Here is a 16,745-nt window from a genome sequence, read left to right as displayed (position 1 = left end):
GCTCTATCCACATCAGTCTATAGCATAGTAGATAAGAGGATTATTACTTGTTTTAGGACAATGGGCAGAAACCTGCAAATCACTCTCTTATGCCCCAATATCCAAATGCAAATCCAGAACCATTGTTGTATAGTGCAAACATAGCCTAGTATAAAAAAACAAAAAATCACCAGCTGTAACATAATTGACAATACACAAGAGATATCCTTCATCCAATGCGTTTTAGAGTCTGTTTTATCTCCTTCTTCAGGGGTAGGGAAGATATCAATTCTAGTCACTTCAGTCATGTATATGCACACATTCCATTTGAATTAAAAACAAAAAACACTGCAGCAGAGAGTTCCTGCTTCCTTCATCTTCATCAAATGTCTAGCATGTTATACTATAGATTGAATAAAAACAGGTGTTTTACAAATATAACAAGGTAGTGTCAAAGAAGCTCCCCTGAACATGGGAAGTCCAGACCCACTGAGGCCTATAGACAGAATCCTTCATATAGAGGCCTGTTGATAAGATGGACTATCTCCTGATAGATGGTATTACAGGAGTACACCAGATCAAATAGGCATCCTCCATAGATCATGGCCTCATGAAGGTATGCTGCATTCCTTGTCACAAGGCCCTGGTATGGATTTTGGGGGGGGACCCCACGCCGTTCTTTTTCTTAATTCTGTCATAGGGTTCCCTTAACCACTTCAATACACTGTATTATACTGCACTATATACTATGCACTGTATTATACTACACTCACTGCACTATATACTCTGCACTGTATTATATATACTACACTCACTGCACTATATACTCTGCACTGTATTATATATACTACATTGCACTGTATACTCTGAACTGTATTATATATATACTGCACTGACTGCACTATATACTTTGAACTGTATTATATATTCTACACTGACTGCATTATATACTCTTTACTGTATTATATATACTACACCGACTGACTGCACACTATACTAACTACCTGCCTTATCTCCATTCACTTACTATACACGGCCGCCGTGTAAGCAGCAGCCTTATATAGTGTGGGGCGTGGTCTTAGCATGATTGGCCAAAGGCTAAACCAGGTCAGATGCATGCTTTGGCCAATCAGCAGCTGTCAATGTAGTGCATTATGGGGCGTATCGTGACGGGTGAACTTACGTTTGACTCGAACATCGGGACCGTCCCTAGCCTAGTATTACAAAGCAATTTAGAAGGTCCCTTTTTTACCTTGAAGTAATAGAGATGTTTAGGTGTTTAGGTCTTTGGGACAAGGATTGAAGTGGAACTTTACCCATAACAACTTGATAAAAATAATTTTCTTTAGCAAGGAACATCCACATTAATAATTATGCTGCCAAAATTAGTGTGTGCTGTAAATTGCCTCCAGCATTGCTCCTGTTTCTTCTTGCTGGAGGCTGCCATTTTGCTGAAGCCCAGAGCACCTGAACAGCAGTAAATCTTTAGGCTGTTAGCAGATTGGCTTCTAAATATTCAGCACAGTGCCAAAAATAGAGAGCAATTGAACATGTGCAGAGCAGGGTGAGACAGTGTATTGCTGAATTGTAAACAGTAAAGACACTTATTTTTAATATTTTACATAGCTATATCTGCAAAAGGAGCCAGCCTGAGATCATCTAGCAGGACTTCATTTTCTGACTAAAGTTCCACTTTAGGTTCATTAAACAGGGTGGGATTCGGTTGTATTTGATCATCTATGCTCTAAATCACACACTTTTATCTTCACCAGCTATTTCTGAAATTCCCATTACAGTCTTACCACCCAAAACGTATGCTATGATACAAAAGGGGTCTCCACAGTTGCCTCCACGGGGCTTATGTAAGTATTAATATATTTGATTTATTTGGGGTTTGTACAACAGTATCAGTCTGAATATATACTTTCTTTGTGTTTGTTACAGATCCTAAGCATAATGCCAAGGAAGAAAATATAAATTCAGGTATACCTAACCCAAATGACAGATATTTGTATGCATCTTATGATTCTGTAGGCAGCATTTCACAAATTAAAGTGATTGTAAAGGCAGAATTTTTTTTTTATCTTACTGCATTCTATGCAGTAAGATAAAAAAACCTTCTCTGTGCAGCAGCCCCCCTCACCCCCCTAATACCTACCTGAGGTCCCTCTAGATTCAGCATTGTTGTAGGAGTTTCTCGGCTGCCCGGGACCCCCCCCCCCCATGACTGAGACAGCAGCGTGGCACCATTGGCTCCCGCTGCTGTCAATCAAAGCCAGTGAGCCAATGAGGAGAGAAAGGGGCCGGGCAGCGGCTCCATGTCTGAATGGACACAGGGAGATGTGGCTCGGCTCAGGTGCCCCCAAAGCAAGCTACTTGCTGTGGGGGCACTCAACAGGAGGGAGGGGCCGGGAGCACCAAAGAGGGACCGGAGAAGAGGAGGATCTGGGCTGCTCTGTGCAAATCCACTGCAATAGAGCAGGTAAGTATAACATATTTGGTATTTTTAACTAAAAAAAAATAGACTTTAGTATCACTTTAACTATTCTGAGGCAGCTGCAGCAGGTAAAAAATTCAAAAGGGGAACTGTAGCTTATAATGCATTTTAGATAAAACTGGATATGTATAACAGGCAGAAGAACGAACATTTTCAGAAGGGGTCTACAAAACCATCCCAGTACATTTCCCTTAATATAAACATAATTTTAAATGTCTGTTAATATATTAAAAACCTTGTTTTGTGTACTGCTTGTAGTTATGCACAGTATGTATAGGTAATAATGGGTCGATTTTAAAGAGCATAAAATTGAAATATTAGATTTGAACAAACGCTGGCAGTGTGAATCCTACTTACCCTCTATCTTATATTATTGGAGAAATTAGGTGCCACAATATTTCCATTAGCTCCCTAGCTCAGCTTACACTTTTCTTATCCATATTGTTACACTTGTTGTAAAATGTATTATTTAGAAATAGGACCTTGTAGTAAATGCAGAAGGTGAGAGGCCCTGGAAACAGGCTACCAGGATCTAGACACCAGTTGCCATTTAGTAGACGAATCAACTACCAAACCTCTTTTGACTCCTCAGTCAAATGTCTCTTCACAAAGTGGTAGAATCCTATAGTTCAGGGGTCTCCAAACTGTCAAAACAAAGGGCCAATTTACTGACCTTCAGACTTTATGGGGGCCGGACTGTAGCCAGTGGGAGTAGGTAAAATGACATCATTGGTGGAGAATTTGTTCTCCATCTCTGGTGTCAGTGGGAGGAATAGTACCCCAAGGGCCAGATTTGGAGACCCCGATATACTTCATTAAATTATATAACACAATAAATCAATATAACCCAACAGGTTATTGTGATAAGGGACTGAACCAAACAAAAAGCACTCTATCCACATCAGTGTATAGCATAGTAGATAGGAGGATTATTACTCCTTTTAGGACAATGGGCAGAGACCTGCAAATCACTCTTTTATGCCCCAAAATCCAAATGCACATCCAGAACCATTGTTGTATAGTGCAAACATAGCCTGGTATAAAAAAACAAAAATTCACCTGCTGTAACATAATTGACAATACACAAGAGATATCCTTCATTCAATGCGTTTTAGAGTCTGTTTTATCTCCTTCTTCAGGGGTAGGGAAGATATCAATTCTAGTCACTTCAGTCATGTATATGCACACATTCCATTTGAATTAAAAACAAAAAACACTGCGGCAGAGAGTTCCTGCTTCCTTCATCTTCATCAAATGTCTAGCATGTTATATTGTAGATTGAGTAAAAACAGGTGTTTTACAAATATAACAAGGTAGTGTCAAAGAAGCTCCCCTGAACATGGGAAATCCAGACCCACTGAGGCCTGTAGACAGAATCCTTCATATAGAGGCCTGTTGATAAGATGGACTATCTCCTGATAGATGATATTACAGGAGTACACCAGATCAAATAGGCATCCTCCATAGATCATGGCCTCATGAAGGTATGCTGCATTCCTTGTCACAAGGCCCTGGTATGGATTTCGGGGGGGGGGACCCCACGCCGTTCTTTTTCTTAATTCTGTCATAGGGTTCCCTTAACCACTTCAATACACTGTATTACACTGCACTATATACTATGCACTGTATTATACTACACTCACTGCACTATATACTCTGCGCTGTATTATATATACTACACTCACTGCACTATATACTCTGCACTGTATTATATATACTACATTGCACTGTATACTCTGAACTGTATTATATATATACTGCACTGATCGCACTATATACTTTGAACTGTATTATATATTCTACACTGACTGCATTATATACTCTTTACTGTATTATATATACTACACCGACTGCCTGCACACTATACTAACTACCTGCCTTATCTCCATTCACTTACTATACACGGCCGCCGTGTAAGCAGCAGCCTTATATAGTGTGGGGCGTGGTCTTAGCATGATTGGCCAAAGGCTAAACCAGGTCAGATGCATGCTTTGGCCAATCAGCAGCTGTCAATGCAGTGCATTATGGGGCGTATCGTGACGGGTGAACTTACGTTTGACTCGAACATCGGGACCGTCCCTAGCCTAGTATTACAAAGCAATTTAGAAGGTCCCTTTTTTACCTTGAAGTAATAGAGATGTTTAGGTGTTTAGGTCTTTGGGACAAGGATTGAAGTGGAACTTTACCCATAACAACTTGATAAAAATAATTTTCTTTAGCAAGGAACATCCACATTAATAATTATGCTGCCAAAATTAGTGTGTGCTGTAAATTGCCTCCAGCATTGCTCCTGTTTCTTCTTGCTGGAGGCTGCCATTTTGCTGAAGCCCAGAGCACCTGAACAGCAGTAAATCTTTAGGCTGTTAGCAGATTGGCTTCTAAATATTCAGCACAGTGCCAAAAATAGAGAGCAATTGAACATGTGCAGAGCAGGGTGAGACAGTGTATTGCTGAATTGTAAACAGTAAAGACACTTATTTTTAATATTTTACATAGCTATATCTGCAAAAGGAGCCAGCCTGAAGTCATCTAGCAGGACTTCATTTTCTGACTAAAGTTCCACTTTAGGTTCATTAAACAGGGTGGGATTCGGTTGTATTTGAACATCTATGCTCTAAATCACACACTTTTATCTTCACCAGCTATTTCTGAAATTCCCATTACAGTCTTACCACCCAAAACGTATGCTATGATACAAAAGGGGTCTCCACAGTTGCCTCCACGGGGCTTATGTAAGTATTAATATATTTGATTTATTTGGGGTTTGTACAACAATATCAGTCTGAATATATACTTTCTTTGTGTTTGTTACAGATCCTAAGCATAATGCCAAGGAAGAAAATATAAATTCAGGTATACCTAACCCAAATGACAGATATTTGTATGCATCTTATGATTCTGTAGGCAGCATTTCACAAATTAAAGTGATTGTAAAGGCAGAATTTTTTTTTATCTTACTGCATTCTATGCAGTAAGATAAAAAAACCTTCTCTGTGCAGCAGCCCCCCTCACCCCCCTAATACCTACCTGAGGTCCCTCTAGATCCAGCATTGTTGTAGGAGTTTCTCGGCTGCCCGGGAACCCCCCCCCGCCATGAATGAGACAGCAGCATGGCACCATTGGTTCCAGCTGCTGTCAATCAAAGCCAGTGAGCCAATGAGGAGAGAAAGGGGCCGGGCAGCGGCTCCATGTCTGAATGGACACAGGGAGATGTGGCTCGGCTCAGGTGCCCCCATAGCAAGCTACTTGGTGTGGGGGCACTCAACAGGAGGGAGGGGCCGGGAGCACCAAAGAGGGACCGGAGAAGAGGAGGATCTGGGCTGCTCTGTGCAAATCCACTGCAATAGAGCAGGTAAGTATAACATGTTTGGTATTTTTAACTAAAAAAAAATAGACTTTAGTATCACTTTAACTATTCTGAGGCAGCTGCAGCAGGTAAAAAATTCAAAAGGGGAACTGTAGCTTATAATGCATTTTAGATAAAACTGGATATGTATAACAGGCAGAAGAACGAACATTTTCAGAAGGGGTCTACAAAACCATCCCAGTACATTTCTCTTAATATAAACATAATTTTAAATGTCTGTTAATATATTAAAAACCTTGTTTTGTGTACTGCTTGTAGTTATGTACAGTATGTATAGGTAATAATAGGTAATAATGGGTCGATTTTAAAGAGCATAAAATTGAAATATTAGATTTGAACAAACGCTGGCAGTGTGAATCCTACTTACCCTCTATCTTATATTATTGGAGAAATTAGGTGCCACAATATTTCCATTAGCTCCCTAGCTCAGCTTACACTTTTCTTATCCATATTGTTACACTTGTTGTAAAATGTATTATTTAGAAATAGGACCTTGTAGTAAATGCAGAAGGTGAGAGGCCCTGGAAACAGGCTACCAGGATCTAGACACCAGTTGCCATTTAGTAGACGAATCAACTACCAAACCTCTTTTGACTCCTCAGTCAAATGTCTCTTCACAAAGTGGTAGAATCCTATAGTTCAGGGATCTCCAAACTGTCAAAACAAAGGGCCAATTTACTGACCTTCAGACTTTATGGGGGCCGGACTGTAGCCAGTGGGAGTAGGTAAAATGACATCATTGGTGGAGAATTTGTTCTCCATCTCTGGTGTCAGTGGGAGGAATAGTACCCCAAGGGCCAGAATTGGAGACCCCGATATACTTCATTAAATTATATAACACAATAAATCAATATAACCCAACAGGTTATTGTGATAAGGGACTGAACCAAACAAAAAGCACTCTATCCACATCAGTGTATAGCATAGTAGATAGGAGGATTATTACTCCTTTTAGGACAATGGGCAGAGACCTGCAAATCACTCTTTTATGCGACAAAATCCAAATGCACATCCAGAACCATTGTTGTATAGTGCAAACATAGCCTAGTATAAAAAAACAAAAATTCACCAGCTGTAACATAATTGACAATACACAAGAGATATCCTTCATTCAATGCATTTTAGAGTCTGTTTTATCTCCTTCTTCAGGGGTAGGGAAGATATCAATTCTAGTCACTTCAGTCATGTATATGCACACATTCCATTTGAATTAAAAACAAAAAACACTGCGGCAGAGAGTTCCTGCTTCCTTCATCTTCATCAAATGTCTAGCATGTTATATTGTAGATTGAGTAAAAACAGGTGTTTTACAAATATAACAAGGTAGTGTCAAAGAAGCTCCCCTGAACATGGGAAATCCAGACCCACTGAGGCCTATAGACAGAATCCTTCATATAGAGGCCTGTTGATAAGATGGACTATCTCCTGATAGATGGTATTACAGGAGTACACCAGATCAAATAGGCATCCTCCATAGATCATGGCCTCATGAAGGTATGCTGCATTCCTTGTCACAAGGGCCTGGTATGGATTTCGGGGGGGGGACCCCACGCCGTTCTTTTTCTTAATTCTGTCATAGGGTTCCCTTAACCACTTCAATACACTGTAGTACAATGCACTATATACTATGCACTTTATTATACTACACTCACTGCACTATATACTCTGCACTGTATTATATATACTACATTGCACTGTATACTCTGAACTGTATTATATATATACTACACTGACTGCACTATATACTCTGTACTGTATTATATATTCTACACTGACTGCACTCTATACGCTTTACTGTATTATATATACTACACTGACTGACTGCACACTATACTAACTACCTGCCTTATCTCCATTCACTCACTATACACGGCCGCTGTGTAAGCAGCAGCCTTATATAGTGTGGGGCGTGACTTAGCATGATTGGCCAAAGGCCAAAGGCTAAACCAGGTCAGATGCATGCTTTGGCCAATCAGCAGCTGTGAATGCAGTGCATTATGGGGCGTATCGCGCCGGGTGAACTTCCCGCAAGCACCCCATATGTTCGTTTGTTCTACGAACACCCGATGTTCGAGTCAAACTTACGTTCGACTCGAACATCGGGACCGCCTCTAGCTTAGTATTACAAAGCAATTCAAAAGGTCCCTTTTTTACCTTGAAGTAATAGAGATGTTTAGGTGTTTAGGTCTTTGGGACAAGGATTGAAGTGGAACTTTACCCATAACAACTTGATAAAAATAATTTTCTTTAGCAAGGAACATCCACATTGCTGGAGGCTACCATTTTGCTGTAGCCCAGAGCACCTGAACAGCAGTAAATCTTTAGGCTGTTAGCAGATTGGCTTCTACATATTCAGCACAGTGCCAAAAATAGAGAGCAATTGAACATGTGCAGAGCAGGGTGAGACAGTGTATTGCTGAATTGTAAACAGTAAAGACACTTATTTTTCATACAGTAGCTATACCTGCAAAAGGAGCCAGCCTGAAGTCATCTAGCAGGACTTAATTTTCTGACTAAAGTTCCACTTTAAGTTCATTAAACAGGGTTGGATTTGGTTGTATTTGATCATCTATGCTCTAAAGCACACACGTTTATCTTCACCAGCTGTTTCTGAAATTCACATTACAGTCTTACCACCCAAAATGTATGCTATGATACAAAAGGGGTCTCCACAGTTGCCTCCACGGGGCTTATGTAAGTATTAATATATTTGTTTTATTTGGGGTTTGTACCACAGTATCAGTCTGAATATATACTTTCTTTGTGTTTGTTACAGATCCTAAGCATAATGCCAAGGAAGAAAATACAAATTCAGGTATACCTAACCCAAATGACAGATATTCCTATGCATCTTCTGATTCTGTAGGCAGCATTTCACAAATTAAAGTGACTGTAAAGGGAGAAGGTTTTTTATCCTAATTCATCCTATGCAGTAAGATAAAAAACCTTCTGTGTGCAGCAGCCCCCTCACCCCCCTAATACCTACCTGAGGTCCCTCTAGATCCAGCGATGTTGCCGGAGTGTCTCGGCTGCCCAGGACTCCCCCCCCCCATTGGCTGAGACAGCAGCGTGGCACCATTGGCTCCAGCTGCTGTCAGTTAGCCAATGAGGAGAGAAAGGGGGTGAGGCCGGGCTGCAGCTCCATGTCTGAATGGACACGGGGAGCTGCGGCTCGGGTGCCCCCATAGCAAACTGCTTGCTGTGGGGGCACTCAACAGGAGGGAGGGGCCAGGAGCACCGAAGAGGGACCCGAGAAGAGGAGGATCTGGGCTGCTCTGTGCAAATCCCCTGCAATAATGCAGGTAAGTATAACATGTTTGTTATTTTTAACTAAAAAAATAGACTTTTTAGTATCACTTTAACTATTCTGATGCAGCTGCAGCAGGTAAGAAATTCAAAAGGGGAACTGTAGTTTATAATGCATTTTTAGATAAAACTGGATATGCATAACAGGCAGGAAACGATTTTCAGAAGGGGTCTACAAAACCATCCCAGTACATTTTCCCTTCATATAAACATAATTTTAAATGTCTGTTAATATATAAAAAACCTTGTTTTGTGTTTTGCTTGTAGTTATGTATGTATAGGTAATAATGGGCCAATTTTAAAGAGCGTAAAATTGAAATATCAGATTTGACAAAATGCTGGCAGTGCGAATCCTACTTACCCTCTTATAATATTGTCTGAGAAATTAGGTTCCACAACCTTTCCATCAGCCTCCCTAATTCAGCTTTCACTTTTCTTATCCATATTGTTACATTCGCTGTAAAATTAACTAATTAGAAATAGGACTTTGTAATAAATGCAGAAGGTGGGAGGTCCTGGGAAACTAAACAGGATCTAGACACCAGTTGCTATTTAGTAGGTGATTCAACTTCCAAACCTCTTTTGACTCTTCAGTCAAATATCTCTTCCCAAAGTGGTAGAATCCTACAGTTCAGGGGTCTCCAAACTTTTAAAACAAAGGGCCAATTTACTGACCTTCAGACATGATGGGGGCCGGACTATAGCTAGTGGGAGTAGGTAATGTCCCGGCATCAGTCAGTGGGAGTACACAATGCAATAGGCTTGACGCTCAGTGGAAGTAAAAAGAAAAAAATTACATCATTGGTGTCAGTGGGAGGAATAGTACCACATTGTTGGAGTCAGTGTGAGAAATAGTACACCAAGGGTCAGATTTGGAGACCCCTGATATAGTTCATTAAGTTATATAACACAATAAATCAGTATAACCCAACAGGTTATTGTGAGAAGGGACTGAACCAAACAAAAAGCACTCTATCCACATCAGTCTATAGCATATTAGATAAGAGGATTATTACTCGTTTTAGGACAATGGGCAGAGACCTGCAAATCACTCTTTTATGCCTCAAAATCCAAATGCACATCCAGAACCATTGTTGTATAGTGCAAACATAGCCTGGTATAAAAAAAAAATTCCCTTTGGGTTTGGACTTTGAAGGCACTTGAACTCATATAACAATAGTAGAGTAGAACATTCATCTATTCATAGCACATGATTAAAAATAGTAACATGGAATGTACATAACAAATAGCAACTAAAAATACACCAACTGTAACATAATTGACAATACAGAAGAGATATCCTTCACCCAACGCATTTCAGAGTCTGTTTTATCTCCTTCCTCAGGGGTAGGGAAGATATCAATGCTAGTCACTTCAGTCATGTATATGCACACATTCCATATGAATTAAAAACAAAAAACACTGCGGCAGAGAGTTCCTACTTCCTTCATCTCCATCAAATGTCTAGCTTGTTATATTGTAGATTGAGTAAAAACAGGTGTTTTACAAAAATAACAAGGTAGTGTCAAAGAAGCTCCCCTGAACATGGGAAGTCCAGACCCACTGAGGCCTATAGACAGAATCCTTCATATAGAGGCCTGTTGATAAGATGGACTATCTCCTGATAGATGATATTACAGGAGTACACCAGATCAAATAGGCATCCTCCATAGATCATGGCCTCATGAAGGTATGCTGCATTCCTTGTCACAAGGGCCTGGTATGGATTTCGGGGGGGACGACCCCACACCGTTCTTTTTCTTAATTCTGTCATAGGGTTCCCCTTAACCACTTCAATACACTGTAGTACACTGCACTATATACTATGCACTGTATTATACTACACTCACTGCACTGTATACTCTGCACTGTATTATATATACTACACTCACTGCACTATATACTGTGCACTGTATTATATATATACTACACTGCACTGTATACTCTGAACTGTATTATATATACTACACTGACTGCACTATATACGCTTTACTGTATTATATATACTACACTGACTGACTGCACACTATACTAACTACCAGCCTTATCTCCATTCACTCACTATACACGGCCGCCGTGTAAGCAGCCGCCTTATATAGTGTGGGGCGTGGTCTTAGCATGATTGGCCAAAGGCTAAACCGGGTCAGGTGCATGCTTTGGCCAATCAGCAGCTGTCAATGCAGTGCATTATGGGGCGTATCACAACGGGTGAACTTCCCGCGAGTGACCCATATGTTCGTTTGTTCTACGAACACCCGATTCGAACATCGGGACCGCCCCTAGCCTAGACTTACAAAGCAATTTAGAAGGTCCCTTTTTACCTTTAAGTAATAGAGATGTTTAGGTCTTTGGGACAAGGGCTGAAGTGGAACTTTACCTATAACAACTTGATAAAAATAATTTTCTTTAGCAAGGAACATCCACATTAATTAATTGTGCTACCAAAATTAGTGTGTGCTGTAAATTGCCTCCAGCATTGCTCCTGTTTCTTCTTGCTGGAGGCTGCCATTTAGCTGAAGCCCAGAGCACCTGAACAGCAGTAAATTATTACGCTGTATGCAGATTGGCTTCTACATGTTCAGCACAGTGCCAAAAATAGAGAGCATTTGAACATGTGCAGAGCAGGGTGAGACAGTGTAATTCTGGATTTCTAAAAGTATAGGCACTTATTGTCAATGTTTTACATAGCTATTCCTGCAAAAGGGCCAGTCTGAAGTGATCTAGCAGGACTTCATTTTATGACTAAAGTTCTACATTAAGTTCATTAAACACGGTGGGATTTGGTTGTATTTGATCATCTATGGGTTCATTGCTCTAAATCACACACTTTTATCTTCACCAGCTGTTTCTGAAATTCCCATTACAGTCTTGCCACCCAGAATGTATGCTATGATACAAAAGGGGTCTCCACAGTTGCCTCCACGGGGCTTATGTAAGTATTAATATATTTGTTTTTTGGGGGGGTTGTACAACAGTATCAGTCTGAATATATACTTTGTGTTTGTTACAGATCCTAAACATAATGCCAAGGAAGAAAATACAAATACAGGTATACCTAACCCAAATAACAGATACTCATATGCATCTTATGATTCTGTAGGCATGATTTCAACTTAACTATTCTGATGCAGCTCCAGCAGAAAAGAAATTCAAAAGGGGAAATGTAGTTTTTAATGCATTTTAGATAAAACTGGATATGCAAGAAACTAGCATTTTCAGAGTCCACAAAACCATCTCATTACATTTCCCTTGATATAAACATAATTTTAAACGTTGTTTAATATATTAAAAACCTTGTTTTGTGTACTGCTTGTAGTTATGTATGTATAGGTAATAATGTGTTGATTTTAAAGAGCGTAAAATTGAAATAGGATTTTTAAAACGGCTTACAGTACCTGTAAAATCCTTTTCTTGGGAGTACATCACGGGACACAGAGCCTTTGATAATTACTAAGTGGGTTAGATAGTCACCATCAGGTGATCGGACACTGGCAACCCTAATTACAAGGTGAGTTCCTCCCCTATATAACCCCTCCTATATGGAGAGTACCTCAGTTTTGTAGCAAAGCAATAAGTATCCCAACGTATAATCCCGAAGAGGGGCAGGAGCACTGTGTCCCCTGCCGTACTCCCAAGAAAAGTTTTTTACAGGTAAGCGGTTTTAAAAATCCTATTTTCTTGTTCATAGATCACGGGACACAGAGCCTTTGATAATTACTAAGTGGGATGTCCCAGAGCAATGCCCAAATTTGAGGGGAGGGAGACACAGATCAGAAACAGAGACCGCCATCGGACATGAGGACCTATACTGCTGCCTGCAACTCACTGCGCCCGAAGGCGGCATCCTCGTGCCCTCTTACATCCACCTGATAGAATCTAGTTAATGTATGGACCGAAGACCAAGTTGCAGCCTTGCAAATCTGAGCCATGGAGGTCTGGTGATGCACTGCCCAAGAAGCACTAACTGCTCTAGTCAAATGCGCTTTAACCTGAAAAGGAGGAATTTTATTCTTCAAACCATAAGCCTGAATAATAACCTGTCGAATCCATCTAGAGATAGTGGACTTCGACGCTGCCTGGCCCTTTTTGGGGCCTTCTGACTGTATAAATAGACAATCAGTCTTTCATATCTGGGCCGTTGTCTGCAGATAGATTTTGACTGCTCTTACAACATCTAAAGAGTGTAACAACTTCTCCTATGCGGACTGCAGATCTGGAAAAAAGGACAGTGGGACCACATCTTGATTCAGATGGAATCCTGAAACCACTTAAGGCAAAAAGGTCGGGTGAGGACGCAACACCACTCTGTCTTCGTGAAAAATCAAATATGGCTCCTTACATGAAAGAGCTGCTAATTCCGATACCCTCCTAGCTGAGGATATGGCTACAAGAAAAAACAATTTCTTTGTGAAAAGAACCAAAGGAGCATGGTGCAATGGTTCAAAAGGTTGTTTCTGTAAAACAGACAAAACCAAATTTAAATCCCACGGGCATACGGGAGGCTTAACCGGCGGATTCAAGCGAACAACCAGTCCCTTGAACAAAGGCCCGGATCAGGGAATGAGAGGCAAGTGGTCTTTGAAAAAATACCGACAAGGCCGAGATCTAGCCCTTGATAGTGCTCAAGGCTAGCCTTCTAGGATGCCACCCCCTGGATTCACACCAGGAAACGTATGCCTTCCAGATTTTGTAATAGATGAGCCTGGAGGCCGGCTTCCTAGCATTAACCAGAGTGGATAGGATTGGACCCGAGAGCCCACGGCTCTTCAGGATGTGGGTCTCAACAGCCAAACCGTCAAATTCAGACTTCGTAAGGCAGGATGGAATATTGGGCCCTGTGAGAGTAGATCTGGGCGTAGCGGAAGAACCCAAGGTCCTTCCTCTGCCATCTTTACGGTCTCTGCATACCAAGGTCACCTGGGCCAAGCCGGGGCCACCAGAATTACCGGCTTCCCTTCCCCTTTGACCCTCTGAAGGAATCGCAGGAGAAGCGGAACTGGAGGGAACACATAGATCAGAAAGTACTGATCCCACGGAATCGCTAGGGCATCTGACCCTTGTGCCAGCAGATCCCTTGTTCTTGACACAAATTTGTCATTTCTTGTTGAACCTGGAGCCAACAGGTCTACATCCGGGGTACCCCATTTCTGATATATGGCCCGAAATGTGTTGGGGTATAGAGACCATTCTCCTGGACACAGCTGCTGGCGGCTCAGGAAATCCGCCTGCCAATTTTCTACTCCTGGAATGAAGACCGAAGAAAGGCAGGGAACCTGCCTTTCTGCCCAAGTAAAAATGTGATATACTTCCTTCTGGGCATCCAGACTCCTGGTGTCCCCTTGGTGATTGATATAGGCCACTGCTGTAGCGTTGTCTGACTGTATCCGGACAGGACAGCCTTGCAACCTGTAAGTCCAGGCCCTGAGGGCCAGAAGAATTGCCCGAATCTCCAGAATGTTGATGGGCAAGAGCCCTTTGGCTCTGGACCATCTTCCCTGGGAAGAGGCTTTTTCCAGAAATGCTCCCCAGCCTACAAGGCTGGCATTTGTGGTTACGACCTTATAAGTAACTGGAACAAAGGATTTTCCTTTCAGTAGATTCTCGGTTAGTAACCACCAATTTAGGCTCTGGCGTACCCATGGTGACAGGCACATTGGAAGATCCAAGGCTTGAACGTTCCAGGCAGATAGGATGCTGCTCTGTAAAGGTCTTGAGTGAAACTGGGCGTAAGGAACAGCTTTGAACGAGGCTACCATTTTCCCTAATAAACTCATACATAGTCGAATGGAAAGATTTTTCCTTCTTTTGACTACTCGGACCAAATCCTTTATGGCTTTGGCTTTTGACTTCGGTAAGAATACTCTGCTTTGGACTGTCTATGACCATGCCCAAAAATTCCAGCCTTTTTAGGGGCTGTAAGGAGGATTTTTCTAGATTGAGGACCCAGCCTAGGTACTCCTAAATACTTCACTGTGCTGAGCGGTCTAAGCGTGCTATGGACTGTTCAACGAGTAGCCAATCATCCAGATAAGCTGTTACTGCTATGCCTTGAGCCCTTAGCTTTGCCAGGGGCAGGGCTAGAACCTTCGTAAACACCCAAGGTGTGGAAGTAAGACCGAAAGGTAGGGCCACAAACTCGAAGTGGCGCTGCTCCACCGCAAACCTTAGAAACCTTTGGTGGTTGATGTCTATCGATGCCAGAAATTCTCCTCCCTGAAGGGTGGAAACCGCTGAGTGGATTGACTCCATGCGGAAAGAAGGAATGTTTAGGAACTGTTTCAGGTCTTTTAGATCTAGAATAGGTCTGACATCCCCGTTTGGTTTTGGAACCGTGAAGAGGTTTGAGTAGAACCCCGAGCCTTGCTCTTCTGGGGCTACTTCTATAATCACCCCTTGGGATAACAGGCGTTCTAAGGCCAGAAGCAAGGGCCTCCTTTTTTCTGAATCTTTGGAGACTCTTGACCTTAGAAAGCGGGATGGCGGAAGCTCCCGTAACTCCAGCTTGTGGCCCAGAGACACCGTGGAGGTTACCCATTTGTCCTGAACCTCTTCCCGCCAGGCGTCTGCAAACCGCAGCAGCCCCCCCCCACTCGGCTGAGTGGGGGTGCCTCTTCATAAGGAGGCTTTGGGGTTCTGCTTAACAGATCTTGGACCCCAAGACTTTTTCTGCCCTTGGACCTTTCCCCTAGTATTGGACTGGGGAGGCCGTCGCCACTGCCTGGAGGTCGAGGCTCCAGGGGCTGGGGAAAGAGAATGTCTTAAATGAGGGACGTTTACTCTTCTTCTTAACCGGCAGCAAAGTGGTCTTGCCCCCGGTAATTCTCTCGATATATTTGTCCAAATCACCCCCAAACAAGCGTTCCCCATGAAACCGGAACCCAGTCAAAAATCTTTTGCATGAAGCCTCAGCTGCCCAATGCTTAAGCCAAAGGGACCTGCGCATGTGTACCAGCAGGAGAGTAAGGCAGGATGCTTGCTGAACAGAATCCATAATGGCATCAACCGCAAAACATAAGGCCTTAGGAAGGTCTGCATAAACCTCGACCTGTTCAGTGGGGAGGAGGTCAACCACCTGCTTCATTTGTTCCTTTAGGTATTGGCACATGCCAACTGCTGCGACTGCAAGTTGAACCACAGTGCCAGCCATAGAAAAGGAGGATTTAAATAAAGATTCCAGCTTTTTGTCATTTGGATCTTTGAACCCCTGAGCATTGTCCACAGGACAGGTCATGGTTTTATTCATACAGGAAAGAGCCGCATCAATTGCTGGCACCCCCCATTTCTTGGTGAATTTTTCCTCTACCGGATAAAGAAGGGAAAACTTCTTGCAGAGGCAGGGGATCTATCCTGTTTTCTGCTACTCTTTAAGGAAGTTGTAATTAAAGTAGCAATCCTTCCTTCTAAACCAGGGGTCCTCAAACTACGGCCCGCGGGCCGAATCCGGCCCACCAGCGTTTTTTACCCGGCCCACGGACTGCCCCTTTAACATTGCAGCACTCCCCCTGCCATCTGCTACTTTTATCACACATGACGGGAAACATGACAGGTCTGGACAAAGGACCTTTTGAGTTAAGAAGCGGGTTATTGGTTACTAGG

General features: G+C 42.2%; 1 protein-coding gene across 7 annotated transcripts in view; it reads left to right on the top strand.

Moving 5' to 3' along the window:
- The window catches only part of SCIMP (SLP adaptor and CSK interacting membrane protein), a 72,551-nt gene that overhangs the window by 35,036 nt on the left and 20,770 nt on the right, over nucleotides 1–16,745 (top strand). For 3 of the 7 annotated variants that reach the window (XM_073615017.1, XM_073615012.1, XM_073615018.1), the window contains 8 exons: nucleotides 1,752–1,841; nucleotides 1,924–1,962; nucleotides 5,119–5,208; nucleotides 5,291–5,329; nucleotides 8,448–8,537; nucleotides 8,620–8,658; nucleotides 11,992–12,081; nucleotides 12,160–12,198. In XM_073615017.1, the coding sequence (XP_073471118.1) occupies nucleotides 1,752–1,841; nucleotides 1,924–1,962; nucleotides 5,119–5,208; nucleotides 5,291–5,329; nucleotides 8,448–8,537; nucleotides 8,620–8,658; nucleotides 11,992–12,081; nucleotides 12,160–12,198 (516 nt within the window). The remainder of the gene's footprint in view (nucleotides 1–1,751; nucleotides 1,842–1,923; nucleotides 1,963–5,118; nucleotides 5,209–5,290; nucleotides 5,330–8,447; nucleotides 8,538–8,619; nucleotides 8,659–11,991; nucleotides 12,082–12,159; nucleotides 12,199–16,745) is intronic. The other 4 variants (XM_073615016.1, XM_073615013.1, XM_073615014.1 and 1 more) reach the window with 4 other exon arrangements.

The sequence above is a fragment of the Aquarana catesbeiana genome, linkage group LG02 (genome assembly GCF_042186555.1).
Source record: "Aquarana catesbeiana isolate 2022-GZ linkage group LG02, ASM4218655v1, whole genome shotgun sequence".
In the NCBI taxonomy this organism is placed as follows: domain Eukaryota; kingdom Metazoa; phylum Chordata; class Amphibia; order Anura; family Ranidae; genus Aquarana; species Aquarana catesbeiana.
The sequence above is the reverse complement of the archived record's forward strand: the minus strand, read 5'-3'. Positions and strand labels throughout refer to the sequence as shown.